The sequence below is a fragment of the Opisthocomus hoazin genome, chromosome 5 (assembly GCF_030867145.1).
Source record: "Opisthocomus hoazin isolate bOpiHoa1 chromosome 5, bOpiHoa1.hap1, whole genome shotgun sequence".
NCBI classification, from domain to species: domain Eukaryota; kingdom Metazoa; phylum Chordata; class Aves; order Opisthocomiformes; family Opisthocomidae; genus Opisthocomus; species Opisthocomus hoazin.
In genome coordinates this window covers 30,177,730-30,193,471 of record NC_134418.1, presented here as the reverse complement: position 1 = coordinate 30,193,471, position 15,742 = coordinate 30,177,730, and the positions used below count along the sequence as shown (strand labels likewise).

At 42.9% G+C, this 15,742-nt stretch overlaps 1 protein-coding gene across 3 annotated transcripts; it reads left to right on the top strand.

Moving 5' to 3' along the window:
- The first annotated feature begins 26 nt into the window (after positions 1-26).
- NUP54 (nucleoporin 54) lies at positions 27-15,323 on the top strand. 3 transcript variants are annotated; one of them, XM_075420800.1, is made up of 13 exons: positions 51-439; positions 2,288-2,449; positions 4,786-4,869; positions 5,002-5,136; positions 5,860-6,089; positions 8,911-9,098; positions 9,983-10,179; positions 11,889-11,943; positions 12,508-12,601; positions 13,107-13,214; positions 13,603-13,722; positions 14,097-14,207; positions 14,552-15,323. In XM_075420800.1, exons 1-13 carry the CDS (start codon positions 388-390, stop codon positions 14,678-14,680), a joined length of 1,665 nt encoding a protein of 554 aa, XP_075276915.1. In that variant the 5' UTR covers positions 51-387; the 3' UTR covers positions 14,681-15,323. The 3 variants fall into 3 exon arrangements, with proteins under 3 accessions (XP_075276917.1, XP_075276915.1, XP_075276916.1); XM_075420802.1 differs by lacking the exon at positions 14,552-15,323 and having other exon boundaries at positions 27-439; positions 13,590-13,722; positions 14,097-14,179; XM_075420801.1 differs by lacking the exon at positions 2,288-2,449 and having other exon boundaries at positions 60-439.
- The last annotated feature ends 419 nt before the right edge of the window (positions 15,324-15,742 follow it).

The window sequence follows — 15,742 nt, the reverse complement described above, 5'->3', positions numbered from 1 at the left end:
GGCGGTCGCCGCTGTCGGTTTGCGTCTCCCTCGCGTCGCACCGCGCTGGCGGCTGCCAAACCGCCGCTCCGCGACCTGCTCCGGAGGGTGTTTTTCCCCGCGAGATTCTCCTAAATCTCTGTTAAACCAAAAGCCGGAGGCTTTCTTCCCCTGGTACAAGGGGGAAGCTCTGTTTTGGGTTCTTACCCCTTTTTTAAACTGTCCGTCCGCCCCCCCCTCTCCCCTTCCTCCCCCTGTCGCGCGTAGTGGTACGGCCCGCGGCGGGAGCCCGCGCCACCCGGAAGCGCTCGGCGGCAGCGGCCGGAAGCGGCGGGGCGGGGGGAATATTTTGTGGTCGGACCCGCTGGGGCTGCGCGCGCCTCTCGCGGTCCCGCCGCCCAGTACCTCATGGCCTTCAACTTCGGAGCGACGGCGGGCGCCGGTGCCGCCAACCCGACCGGTGAGCGCGGAGGGACCGAGGGGCCGCGGGGGCGGGCGGAAGGCAGGGAGGGAGGGAGCGAGGGAGCCGCCTTTTCTCCCGGCGTGGTTGCGAGCCCCAGCGGTGGTGGGGCGCGCGGGCTTACCTCAGCTCCCTCCCACCCGCCCGCCTGCGGTCAGACGCCGTCCCCGCCGCGCCGCCGCTTGCCTGCGGGGTTTTGTGTCCGTCCTCCTGCGGGCGCGGCTCCCGCGCGGTGCCGGCGGGTCCGGGGCGGCCAGGGTCGGCCGTGAGGCGGCGGCGGTGGTGGTCGGTGGCGCCCGGCTGGTGCTGCCGGGTGGCTCGCGTCGTCGCTTCTGGTGGCAGCCGCCGTCCTCCGTGGAGCAGATCCTCTCGGGAGTTAGTTTTCGAGCAGTCGGAAAGGCACTGCTTAACTCGTGGAGGGAGACTTTTTCCGGCTCGTTGTTTTGTCAGTTGACCGTCAATCTGGGTGAGACATGAGCCAGAGCCTGCCTTACTCTCACTCGGTAAAATAATTCCTTGTTGGCTCCAAGGGGATGGGGCTCGTCTTCCCCACAGTTAGCTGGGGCAAGGCTGCGTGGGCTTTCACCCTGGCTCCGGCTGGGTCAGACACGGGTTTCCCAGACCCATCTTGGGTAAAAGCTAATCTTCATAGAATCACAGAATGGCAGGGCTTGAAAGGGACCTCTGTGGGTCATCTGGTCCTGCCGAAGCAGGGTCACCTACAACAGGCTGCACAGGGCTATGCCCAAGCAGGTTTTGAATATCTCCAGAGAAGGAGACTCCACCACCTCCCTGGGCAGCCTGTTCCAGTGCTCTGTCACCCTCAGAGGGAAGAAGTTCTTCCTCATGTTCAGACAGAACTTCCCATGCTTCAGTTTGTGCCCATTGCCCCTTGTCCTGTCGCTGGGCACCACTGAAAAGAGTCTGGCCCCATCCTCCTGACACCCACCCTTAAGGTATTTCAAAGGTCCCCCTTCAGCCTTCTCTTCTTCAGGGTAAATAAGCCTGTAGGAGGGATGTTCCAGTCCCCTCATCATCTTTGTAGCCCTTGTGTTGCTTGTACACTGTTACAAGGTTTATTGTGCTCACAGACCAATATTAGAGGGAATTCTGGGATCACACTCCAGGACTTCCTGTGGTCAGTCTGTCTGTCTAGCGTGAACTGGTTCTCAGCTGCTCTTCGGGAGGGATCGGGGAGCTGCTGTGTTAGCCCATTTTTGTTAGTGCTGAAAAGCCTGGATGCATCAGGTAAGATGCCAGCAAGCGCTGGAGTGGGCATGTTTTGCAAATATAACTTGAAGAATTCCAGCCTGGTGTATTTGAGGCATGCGTGGTGCCTGAGCTGCTGGAGTTGTGTTTTGTAGTTATTCTGCTGCCGTTGCTCATGTGTGGGTATGGTATTAGCATGGAGATGGTTTATTTGTGCCTTCCTGATAGCTTATGAAATATTTATGCTACCAGCAGTTACACTAGCACAGGTGCAGATGTATTGAGCAATCTTAGACGGTTAAAAATTACTCTTAACAGGAATGTTAAATCACATGGACATTTTCATGTATAGTTTTGAAAGAAGACGGGAAAAAATGTTAGCTGTTTTGTATGCAGTATAGTTGAAAAATAACGCGCTTACAGCAGTGATGTAGGGAGAGTGGGTTAAACAGAAAGCTTTTAATTGTCCTCCTTGTCTTCAACAAATAATGTTTAATGCCAGTTAATATCTTACTCTTGTTTTTAACTATGCCTGTCTTGTCTGTGGCAATGGAAAAATATTTCAGCTTTTCTTTCCTGAACCTACCTTTTACTTAGAACTAATGTTACCTTGCTCTTTTTCTGCTTCCCGCTTGTCAGGATTTGGTGGGCTTGAAACTACAAACTCCACTGCCAGTGGGTTTAATTTTGGGGGTTTCGGATTAACTGCTAATCCTGCAGTGAATTTTAATATTGGGAATTTCGGTGTTTCCACTACCTCAACTCCACCATTCAATTTTGGTAACAGTCTGGCAAGTGCAGGTAGATAATGCATAAATACTTGTTCTGTAATAATTATTGTTAATAGCAGGGGTCCAAGAATTACATTCCTGAGAATCTCTGTTTAGTATTAATCTTCATATCCAGTGAAGACTGGAGATAAAAGCTCTGAAAGTGGAATGGGTTTGAGAACCCTAGGATTGTAGTGGTTTTTGCCTATTAAATTCTCAAGAAATAGCTGTTGTGGCAAAATACCCATGTACCAAATATTCAATCTATGAAATATAAATTAATTGTGGTAACCTGCCGGTCTGACCCAGTCTAAAATTGAGCCTCGATTTCCTAGCAAAACGGCAACATCAATTCTCCGTTCAGATCCAGGAGATCATGAACAGTTGCAGAGCTGGTCCCTAACGCCATGTTTCCTGACATGAGATTCTTGGACTACTGCAGTTATGTTTTTCATCTTACCCTGTGTCTCCTCATTGGCCTTCCGTTGGCTGTCATGAATGCACTACACCTCAACAGTTTCTGTGGAGAAACAAATTTTATACGATCAGCACAAAACTAACAGCGCTCCCTGTGATCTCTGTTTCCTAAATGCCGTTCTGCGCCCTGAAATAGCACACATCCCAGGCTCTCGCTAAGAGATTCTCTGCGCTTCTGGGAGGATCTTGTACGTGATGTGTGTGCTGGGCGTTAAGAAAACTGTTCATGGCCCCATGCAGATCCATCAGTTCTGAGCGATCAGCTGATGTGATTTCATGTTAAATCTTTTCCCTTTCTCATAAAAATGCTTAACTGTATGGATTTCTAATGCTTTTACTTGTGTAGTATTAGCCCATGAGGTCTCCTTGCCGCTGCTCGTATAGGAATTACATTCATTCCACAGTGTCATTGCTCCCTGTGTTAGCGTACTCTTACCTGTTTTGTGCACTTGAGGGGTCTGATTTTGTTTTGATTTGCTGTGAACACCACTGGACTCTATTTCTTTAGCTGAATTTGAACTACTCCAGAAGAGAACTTGGACACTTTAATTTTGTTTGGCAGTTTGCGCTCCTAGATCCTTTTTCAAGAAAGGATGACTAAATTTTCTGTGAGTACAAAACTACCTAAGAATTGTGTCATCTGATGGTACTCCTGCTAGGGTTTCTCGCTCGCTGGTAGGACTGAAACTTGAATGTTATGGGGAACAACTTCTTATATCCACCCACATTAAGGTGTACGCTGAATGAAAATAAAATGCGATTGCATGTCAACTTTGGTTAAAGCTTTTTATTTTGTATGTATGCTAGAGGATGGCAAGTGTAGTAGGTCTAAAGAGACTTTTTTTCTATTAACATGTGGCAGCATCGTTTTGACAAATCCTTTGTAGCAGACTGTCTGTCTTTATTTGAATGCATGTAAAAACAGTTTAAAATGGCGAGACTTGGTTCTTCAGGGTTGGTCAGGTGTCCACGGCCTGCCCCTCAGGCCAGTGGTGCATTGGCACCACCACAGCAAAGAGATGGTGTGGTGGCATCCAGCTCCTGTGCAGCCACCCATGCTGGGAGGCTGGCTGGGCCAGCAGCACCTCTCTCTCTGCACAGCCACCCTGTATCGGGGCACCTCTTCAAAGGGGGCAGGTGGGAGGATGGGTTTCTTGGGGCTTTCTCTGGCGTGGTGGTGCTCAGGCCCTCACTTGGGTCTCTGCCTGCTGGCCTGTGACTGGTTTTCCTGAAAATCTCTGGAAGGCTGATTGCTTTTGCATCCGTCTTCCTCTGACAGTGGTTGAACCTCAAAGTGAGATTTAATGGGGAGGATGATAGGGAAACTAGGCTTAAAATTAAAAAAAGACCTTGTAGAATTTTACCTGTGTGTGGAAATAAATCATTGCTGTGACAGCATTCCCATGTAAGCACAGCAATTGTTTGTACCCTAGCTTTAGGCTTTACTTGATCTGTTTCTATTTTTTGCTCTGAAGACGCCAAGAATCTTTAAAAAGCTCGCAAAGCATCAGTTAATTTATTAAATGCTTAGCAACAGCATTGTCTAGAAGCATTTCTGAGAGTGAATCTGAAAAATACTGTTATTGTGTCTGTCACTAAGGAAAGCACATCCTGCTGGTAAAGGAACAGGCTGTTAGTTAACTGCTGCTTTTTTATTTGTTGTCTCGACACACCATAGATGTATTGGCTTTCTGATTCATGTTTTCTCCCCCATTTCCTCAGACAATGAACTCGATACCCATGATCAATGTGAATTACATGCTTCTAACATAATACATCCATCTGCCAACACCTCATAACACCCCTTGAAGCGTGCAGTTTATCGTCGTGTTATGCACAGCTGCCGCTCACAGTGTGCTGTCTGCCTTACTTGCAGTCTTTGTTTGTTAGGTGCGTTTGGAGGGTTTGGGACGACTACTACCACAGTGGGACCAACATTCAGTTTTTCTGCTCCCACCAATACAGGCACCAGCGGTAAGAGAGCACAAGTCTGAAAGTATTTGTTTTAGAATGAACAGTAGGGCATCAGCCCTTCACAATCATGTTTTGCATTTCACAGGTACTATTCTCCTCTTTTTGTCAGTAATTCTTTGTTTATTTCCCCAGGACTCTTTGGTGCTAATCAGAACAAAGGCTTTGGATTTGGTACTAGTTTTGGCACAGGAACTGGAACTGGCTTGGGTAGTGGGTTGGGAACTGGGCTAGGCTTTGGAGGCTTCGGTACCCAGCAGCAACAGACCAGTAAGTATGGCCTTCTCTTGATTTACCCCTTCCTTAGCAAGGAAAACAAAAGACTGCAACAGGCACACAAGTAGTGGGACAGAAGTATATTATAGAAGGAGGCTGTTATGCTTAACCTCTTGATGGATGGAGACTTCTCAGGAATTTGGCTTTTGAAATGCCTACATTTGCAGCCCTTGCCTTTTTCTTAAACTAGAGCTCAAGCAAGTTTCTGAGCTTCACCCTTGAGTTTCCAACAGCAATATTCACCCCTTTAGTTTGACAGTGGTAGAAAGAGTAGTTACAGAATTAATATTAGCAGTCTATGCATTACTAGAAAGGGGAGAAAAATAATGTTGAGTTTAGTTTAAATGTGAGGTGTATAATGACTAGCTTCAGGCTTAGAGTCCACTGAATTTATAGTAACAAATATACCCTTCAGATTTTGATATCGAAGGTGCTAGATGATGTCATGAGTGAATACAGACATCTCATTTAGAGAAAGAAGAATAAATATTTTCTTCGAACGCAGCATTCAGGAACTTCTGTTGCTAATGAAGATCAAGTGTAAAAAGACACTTTTAAAAAACTTTATCTGATATTGATTTATTTATTCTGTGCACTTTTTTTCCTTCTCAAAATGTGAGAAGACATGATACCAATGATACGCAGATGGTATGTGTTAGCAAGCAAGTCTGTCTTGCTTGGTAAAGGAGTTAATTTGTTTTTCTTCATCCAACACAGCATTAGGAAGCGGCTTGTTCAGCCAGCCTGCTCAGACACCTGCCCAGTCAAACCAGCTCATCAACACAGCCAGTGCCCTCTCGGCTCCGACACTCTTAGGAGATGAGAGAGATGCTATTCTGGCAAAATGGAACCAGCTTCAGGCCTTCTGGGGAACAGGCAAAGGTTACTTCAACAATAACATCGCTCCGGTGGAGTTTACACAGGAAAACCCCTTTTGCAGGTTTAAGGTATGGAATTGTTCAACTGTGCACAAACAGTTCTGAAGCAGTTACTCTGCTTTCTGAGTGTCTTGTGAGTGTTAAATCAGATTTTGTTACTGTTTCAGAACACTCTTAAGAGTATTTTTCCAGGTAATGTACACAGTTCTGATACTTGCTAATTAAAAGGTTTGAAGGTGTATAGACGCTGGAAATTTGGGTGCTGTTGAGGTACTAGGTAATGAGTGCATATGTGGATCATGAAACTAACCTTTTTCTATGACAGCATTCAGATTAGGGCGTATGTGGTTGGAGCTGATCTCTGGAAAGGAATTCTAATGTGTGTTTGTTTAGGTTATAATATTGGAGAAACTATGTAAAATAACCTTCACATCTGAAAGAAACTGTTAACATCTGGAATAAGAACTTCAGGGTCTTTTTTCATTGCTTTGCCTACATTAGGAAACCCTCTATGAACTTGGCCTGTGCATACCATTTTAAATACACCACCCTTCAGCTTTCTTCTGCCTGTATCCTTGCCAGTGCTAAAGCTGACTCCGTTTCTTGTATGATATCGTCAGCAGTTCCAGATCTTGCTTCTCTTGTCAACAAAGAATATGTAGCTCTTCATCCTCTGCAAATCTCACACCTGCTGACTTTCTTGCTAAGCTTCAGACTTGAAAGTGGATTTGGGTCACACGTGGTGATATGCTGCTTTCCCAAGCTGATTCTTTGAAGTGCAAACTTTCTAATCTGAATGTAGGTTAATACCTAATTAAGACTAGTTTTGATTATGTACACTGTGACACTTTTTATAAAATCTTTGCAGCAGCTGAGCGCCTGCATAACAAACGTTTGACTTCTGTTGCATTACCTTTTTAGGTGTTACCTTGAATATTTAGTTGATAATGCACATGAAAACTTACTTTCTTGTAAGTTGTTGCCTGAAATGGCTTTAGAGTTTTCTGGACTTTGAAAAATTGCAAAGTATAAGTTGTGTGATGCACAATCAGTTATTTTAGATTTTCATTTACCAAAATGAGATGTTTTCCTTTCAGGTTAGACATTGCCACATACTGGGTTTACTTTTGTCCCTATGACTTGAGTATTACTAACGCCATTATAAATTCATGTACCTTAAATGACATACTGAAGAGTTCGATGTATGCCAGCAATGGTGGATGCCTAAGACAAATAGTGAAGAAGTTGGTGGCACAGGTTTCAGAGCAAAGCATCGTAAGCTAGTCTGGTGTGTTGCCTCTGTAAGCTTCAGACGTCTGATAAGAGTGAAGCATTACCCGAAGGGTTTCACAGGTGTTCAAAGAATCCTCTTGCACACAATTTCAACTCTAGAACAAATGAGAAGCATGCAGCTCTTATCTTAGAAGCACACTTTTCTTGGTTATGCAATACAGGCCGTCATTTGAAGGACCACAATGACGTAAAATATCTGTTGTAGTTTGAAAATACTTAATTGCATAAAGAAATAATGAGAGAGTTATTTATTTAAAACAGAAATACCAGAGGAGTGATGTATGTGTGGTCTTAGTACTACTTTGCACATAATGAGATTGTCTTCCGTGTACTGGCACATGTTTCCCCACAGTGTGTGCCTCTCAAACTACGAAAGTGAAAGGCATATGCTTGAAACCATATTCTTCCTTAGCTGTCACTGTTCTGCTCTGTGACAGGATGGCCCAACCAAAAAAGGCTGATTCTGCAAAGCTCACCATCACGGGGAGTTGGCCTCTGCTGACAAAGACCAGGCTCTTGGGCGCATCCCCAACTCATTTCTCTCTTCAGCTGAACTTGCACAAGGGGAAAGGCGCAAGTCACTCACCTACATGCAGTGTCAGGGCCTTAAAAAGCACCCGCTGTCCAACATGTCACCAGTGATATGTTAGTCCGACAGTTCATAGGCAAGATGAGATGCAAACTGCGCTCTGCTTTTGCTTATAATGAATTAGCAGTTTAGATCTTTCTTACTAGTTGTGTGGACTTTACACTGGAGCTGACCAGGTTTTTTTGAAACGGGGAAAGCACGCTGTTACTTCGCACAGATGGCAGCAAGTTTTCCTGTATTAGATCATGATGTTGAATGAAACATCGAACCTTACTACAGCTTTAGCACAGCAAGGATGAAGATAACATTAAACGTTATAAGCAATTGTACAGAAAACCTGCAACACTTGCTAACACAAGGAAAATTGGCTGTCCCAAATTCTTGTGTGAGAACCTTACTTGATGCATGTCTTAGCTGATAGAAATATTCTGTGGCCATGTTTTGGCTTGTACTACCAGGCAAACTGTCTGGATCTACACTAGGAAAATGCTGAGAAATCCGTAAAGATTTATGATTGGGCTTATCTTTCAATTAGGTTATGTCAATAACTGTTTTTCATTCAGACATCTGGAAGTATGATGTTGTAAAACTCTTCTGGACCTCTAGTAATTTTTCTGTATTAAAGTCTGGTCCTCTGGTTCCTTTTGCAACTTGGAAAAAGTGTAAATTTGTAAAGTGTTCCTGGTACCAGCTCTGAGATGGCATAAATACCCTGCTGAGTTGGTATCTTGCAATCCATAGCTTTTTTTTTTTTATTTTTAAGATGAGGAATGGATGCTTGGAAACTTTGTAAAAATCTGAACTGTATCAGTAGCTGCTCTACTGGTGGCGTTGCGAGAGAACATTTTAAAGGGGATTGATTTTATATTTCTGCATCTCTGAATATGTTGTAACTTAAATTTTGAACTAGCTGCTCAAAAATTGAGGGGTTTAGCCCCTCCCCTTCATGCCACATAGATATGCTTTTGCGAAGTAATATATCCCAAGTTTGTGTTTGTTCATTTGCAGGCTGTGGGTTACAGTTTAATGCCCAACAACAAAGATGAAGATGGCCTCGTGGTCTTGGTCTTTAACAGAAAGGAAGTAGATATTCGAAGCCAGCAGCAGCAGCTTGTAGAATCACTACACAAAATCCTGGGAGGAAACCAGACCCTCACTGTCAATGTAGAAGGTGTTAAAACGATGCCAGATGACCAGTATGTGAACTTTACACGGTTTTGCTTTTTTATCCAGTATTGCATGTTATAAAGGGTTGACGCTTAGTCCACTCTGTCTTCCTTTCTCTTTGATTTTAGATCTGTTCATACTGAGTTTTGATTGCTTTGTGTTGCTTTTTCTTAAGGCATTAAGTCTAGTATCTTTCCTGTGTATGGTACTCGCTTTTGCTGGAGTGTACAGCTGAGAACCTCAGCTCAGTTCAGGAAATTGGCTTCTCCAGACCCTGCTCAGCAGGAAAAATTGGAGATGAGAGTGCTAATTGTGAGGGTGGGATAAATACTTAGTAATTTAGGAGATGTGAGGTATTCCTCACTTGGTCATGCGTAAGGTGGAAGGGCTTAGGGGTGCATAGGGTCTTTGCAGTGTTTCATACTGCAGACGTTTATTTCAGTGGGAAAGCTGTTCCAAGGCTAGTTGAGCTGGCTCATTCTGCATGTTTTATGTCAGAATGCTGTCTGCTTTGACTTGTCTGGGGGCCTCAGGCTAGTCTGCCTGAAGTACTTCAGCACACTGACATTTCTGCTGCTTACTTTCCCACAGTTTGTTCATTCTGTTTTAAAGACTGAAGGTTTTAGGTTATTTGTAATGTAGTACTAGTATCACCATATAATATGGTTGTTAAAACTGCGGGGGGGGAGAATGTAATTTTGTCACGTATTTTGTCGCGTATTAACAGCTTTTCTCTTTCTGCCTTGCTGTGTTAAACCCTGCTTTTACTGGTACTTTTTTATCTCAGTTAGCTAAAGGAAGTCAACAGTCATCTGGGAGAAATGGTAACTTTTGACTTTGGGTTGTTCTTTAATGTGCTAGTTTCTGTATGCTGCTGACCTTTTTCTGACAGTACTCATTTTGTCTTGCTCAGGACAGAAGTGATCATTTACGTTGTTGAGCGTTCGCCCAACGGCACTTCGAGGAGAGTTCCCGCAACGACCCTCTATGCCCACTTTGAACAAGCCAACATAAAATCATCTCTGCAGCAGCTGGGGGTCAGCCTCTCCATGGCCAGAACAGAGCTTTCCCCAGCACAAGTCAAACAGCTCCTGCAGAACCCTCCTGCCGGTATGTGGTCTGGGGCACAGCTGGGCCTTTGCTGGGGCTTTTTTGTGTCTCTGGGGAAAAATGCAGGTGTCAGCCCATTGGAAAACACCTTTTAAGACTCCAAGAGCTTCCAAGGCACTCTGACATACTGACGTAGTGATTTTAATTGCAGCCAGTTTTCCCACTGAAGTGCAATGTAGTCCACCAAGATAGTTGTGATTTATCAGTAATATGGTGTGCAACACCATACTAATGATTTAGCTATCATAAATCACTTCAACTTGTCCAATTAAAAAAAAAAAGTTAAATATCAGAATAATCATGTCCTTTATTCACTTCCTAGTTTTCAGGGGGGTCAAATAGCCTGTGTATGTGGCCACAGATAGTGTGTATGCAGCTGTGGTTGAGAGATGTGCTGTTCGTGCCGTTTCACAGGACAACTGTAGCTTATTCTCTATGTCTGTATGGTATCTTGTGTAGTACTTGGAGTAAACTCCCTGCGGTGGGTCAAGGAAAGCAATCAGTGGTTTCCAGCAGACAGCATGTTCAGTAAGACCATAGTGTTTAAAAACAGCAAAGTTTACAATATCTGGATTACGAAAAGAGCTTCAGCTACTATTGTAGAAAAATCAGAGACAAGCGGCAGTGTTTTCCAACTGCTGCAGCGTCGGGGAGAAGTAGTTGCTCTGTGCACAAGCAAGTTGGCTTTCTTTAATATTGGCTGTGTATCATAAGGCCTGTGTAACAGTGGATGGGCCCAGCTTGCTAGTCCATGATTGAGAAGGAAGCTGAGTTTGTAGGCTGGCTAATAAAGCAATAAGATGTGCAAGAAGAGGTGTTAATGCTGAGCTCTAGAAAAGCGGTCACACCTCGAGAGATGAGTTTTGGTATAAAGATAGTACCTTTTATGAGGAATGACCTAGAGCATTGTGCAGTGAAGAATGTTATGGTAGCTGACTGTTATGGTCTCCTCTTTAAACTGGCCTGAAATTGTAAAATTACCAGCGCTTCATTTTTCTTTTTTTGCCTGTCTCTTTGGTCAGAAAGTCAATTGCTTCCCTATCAGTGTTGTCTTGGGTTTTTTCCTAGCATACCTAGGTATGTGCATTTTATACAGTGAACTGATTTGCACCGAGGCTTGGAGAATGTAGTAACTTACATTATGATGTTGATGTACATGTACAATTAGGCTGCTTTTGTTTTACGTACTTACCCGATGAAACAGTTCATGGCAAAACAAGCAACTATTCTGTCAACAGATAAAATCCTTAGACAGATCCTATTAGGAATGAACAGGATAATTCCTACGGGCATTATTTTGCCAATTGATTTGGTACTTTGATCACTTAATTACTGATCTCTTTTAATTTTTTTTTTTTAAATACAATAAGCAACTTGAAGAAAGATGACCCAAGTGTAGCATACAGTGGAAACAAGAGGCATTTTTCCCCTTGAAGTATGGATTGTTCCATTGGATCACATGTGGGTTGTTCCTTTTAAACCAGTAGAAGTGCTTGACAGTGTTTTGAACTGAACCTACGGCCACAGTCCAGGACCAAGACTTTTAAGAACTACCCTTGATTAATTAACCTTAATTTGTATAACAGTCATTCAGGTTAGCATAGTTCATAGGGCTTGTGTATTTCGTAGTATTTTTCCTGCTTAACAGATGTAAGATTTGATATCTGTTCAGATCTATCCGTACTAAAAACTTGTTTGTTTTTTTTAAGGTGTTGATCCTATTATATGGGAACAAGCCAAAGTTGATAATCCTGATCCTGACAAGTAAGTCTAATAATCTGTCTGAGTGTTACAAAAAGCCTTGGAAAAGGGTGAAATAGATAGTGTTGTATAGTACCCTTCAGGTAATTTGTGAGAAACTTGCTAGAGAATTACTTTGTCAAGTGCTGATCTCATTTGAAGCTGTGAGGATTACTAGAAATGCCTGTCTAATCCCTTTACCCATTTAGGTGCTTAAGGGTTGTCAGGATAAGGAGCCTTACTTGCATTACTTTGAGTTGTGGTGTCCTCCATTATATGGACTAGTTACTGTGACTTAATTTTTGCAACCATTGTGGTGTTTTTCTCTTTATTCCTGCTGCTGAAAGTGGTGTATCCTTGTACCCATCTAGTGGTTACAGACAACTTAGACTGATTTCTTGATGAAAAAGGAACAGGTTGTTAGGAATAGTGATGACTGTAGAACTTGGCAAAGCAATGTATGCTTATGTATTATCTTAACTTATATTAGGCGAAGATCATCTGTAACCAGATTATATTCACAATTATTAATCCATACCATTTGTCTAATATAAAAATGTGTCGTAAGAAATATTTGTATTCTTGTAGGCTTATTCCTGTGCCAATGGTGGGTTTCAAGGAACTGTTGAGAAGATTGAAGGTCCAAGATCAGATGACCAAACAGCATCAAACTCGATTAGACGTAAGGTTTCTCATCTCTATCATGACTGCTTGCTGTTGACAAAGGATGTGCTATTAAATGAGCCTCCCCCTGTGCCTCCTGTGTCTCAAAGACTGAAACTATGAACTATGTGCATGGGGCTGTGACTCTTTATCACTATTTTTTAATACATTCCTTAATTATGTCTTTTGGCCAAAAACTGAACATTTCTGGCTTTTGGTTTTTTTCATGCTTGCTGTGTTGTTATAGGATAATTCAAACCAGCTGAATTAAGTTGCCCTGGTACAGACTCTTAATTTGGGCACCCAGTTTAGTGATGCCTTCTGAAAATTTTATTTGCATATGAAAATAAATAGAAACCAGAACAGTAGAGGTCTCGCAAAAAGCTTTCTGAAATCATCTTTGGCAAGGATGCTAAGTTGTTGGCCTGAGTACTGTTTTGAAACTCCCTATTTCAGATCAGGACTAATGTGTTCTGTTAATCAGAACCTCTTATGACTTTCAACTGACTGCATCTCCCCTGTAGATAATATCAGAAGATATCAGTGAGCTGCAGAAAAACCAAACAACAACTATGGCAAAAATTGCACAGTACAAAAGGAAACTGATGGCACTTTCTCACAGAACGTTACAGGTAACATGGATAGTCTTAAGTAGCTCATTCTGACACACAGTCTAGTTCTAGGACACAAACTGAGAGGGGGCAGGGTGACCTGTGTGTTCTTGTGCATGGCCGATGTTGGAAATGAAATTCTGACTTCATCTAAATGGTATTGATTTAAGTAACAGTCAGAGTTGACAGGGAAAGCTTCAGGTGCACAGTGTGTTGTACTACTTTGGGAATGTTCTCTCTCACTCGGAAGCCATGGGACTGCCCTGAGGTCTCTGAGCAGCAGACTAAATGACAGAACAAATCTGATGAGAGAGATGCTGGAGGAAGGACAGAAAGACATGTGGGTGGGCTAGAGGGGAAAGAGGTGAGCAAAGTCTTCTCTAATGAACCTCAAAGGCTTCTTTTGTAGGTATTAATAAAGCAGGAGATCCAAAGGAAAAGTGGTTATGCTATTCAAGCAGACGAAGAGCAGCTTCGTGTGCAGTTAGATACAATTCAGTGTGAACTCAACGCACCCACACAGTTCAAGGTGAGTAATTAATAGAACTTTGCCAACAACTCTGGTTTTTCCTCACCAAAGAATGTAAGTTTTCCAAACCATGCATATATATTTGTTGTGGAAAGCTTTCAGAAGAGAAGTCCAGCAGTGTTACTAGGTTTTAGCTTCAAGCTCTTTGCTGCGTGACTGATAGGTATTTAAGTAATTTTGAGTTCCTAGAAGCATTGGAGTTGCTTGCCCTTTGCCTGTCTTCCAAAAAAATAAAAAACCAAACAAAAAAAAACAACCAAAACCAAAATTGGATGAGCAGCAATGCTTCCTGCCATGGTGTCTCGAGGAGTGGTAGAAGCTGGAGCTCTGACAGATGTGAGTTGCATTTGCTTTAAGCCTGTTTCTCTTCCCAGGGCAGACTGAATGAGCTCATGTCCCAAATCAGGATGCAAAACCACTTTGGAGCAGTGCGGGCTGAAGAACGGTATTACATAGATGCAGACCTCTTAAGGGAAATCAAGCAAGTAAGTATTACTGGGTAGAATCCTGGGATACTCTTTGAACTTCATAATTTAAGACAGCTGTGCACCAACTTGGGAGATGTATCTAGAATGTCATGTTTTTATAATTGTTTGATGATGAAGTCCTTTTTATTGTTCTCAGTGACAGTGCATCAAGGTGTTGTACAAAGCCACTCTAGGCAGTTAGGCTATTACACAGGTTAAATTGCTGGTTTTCTTTCTTCCAAAGAAATCATGCCTGGCTTTTCAGTGTGCTGAGGCCACCAGATATGGCACCTTTTGAGAAATATTTCTTAAAATTTATGAAGTTGAACTATGCTCATGCTGGTTTTTTAAACTATCTGCAGCATCTGAAGCAGCAGCAAGAAGGCCTGAGTCACCTAATTAGCATTATAAAGGATGACTTGGAGGACATCAAACTTATAGAACATGGGCTGAACGAGAGCATTCCCATCAGAGGAGGAGTCTTCAGTTGACCTGGTGGATGCTGCTGGGCTTACACAGAACATGTTACTTCAGTTCATGGTTCACCTTCCAAGGCTAAAACTGTTGAGGTAAAATAAAACGTGTCTTCTAGGAGCAATGGTATTCTGGCTGTTATCTTTAGAGTTAGCAAAGCCTCTTCTAAGCTTTTGAACTTGACCTTTGGAAGGTTTATATTTTATAAAGCTGTATATGCTTTAATAAAAGAAGGAAAACTTAATCTGTTCAGATACTGGTTTACTATAAAACTATATGTACTATTGTACATTTTTTCTTTTTTTCCCCCCCTTTTTTTTACAACAGCATTGTCCTAGAAATGCAGTGCCAAGGAAATTGTTCCGCTTGTGACTTGGTTTGTGGAAAGCTTAGCCTGCTTCCATGTTTTTGTCAAAACAATCAAGCAGTATCATTGTATAAGCAGCCTAATTGAAATCATTAGAGATATGTATGTTGCTGTAACTATGTCAGTCTCTGCAGTACCAGTAGTTTACTGGGGCAAGCTGCAAAAAATTGATGTTTCCAGTTTCTGTCTTTCCTTTGGATTGCAAGGATCTGAAGGTTATGTTTTTTGTCACTTTACAGATGTGATTATACAAAGCTTTGCTGTCCCTTAAATAACAACAGAATGTCTAGATGTTGTCTTCTGCCTTTTTTTAATTGCTGAAGAGTAATAAATTCATTCTGACTTTGTAATAACTTGTGCATGGTGCTGGCTCTTTCTCAGCTACATCAGAAAAGCAGTGAAACTGCTAACAATTCCAGGTTAATGCACTCTCTTCCAGGCCCTGCAGGTAACAGGCTATCAAACCTGATGCCACGTTGCTGCTTGGCAGCCCCAGTCTCCCAGCTAAAATACAAGGTCAGGTCCCTTGGATCTTATGGGGTGCCAAGTACTGCGGAACAAGTGGCTACTACATGCTCTGGGGAGACAGCTTTTCCCCCTGCCCCCCCCAAGCTGCCTTTTTTCTTCATTACAAAAGTCCCTGAAAATAACTGAAACAAAAATACGTTATTCTCTGCAGTAGGAGTTTGTACAGCAGAAGTAAAGGCAGAAT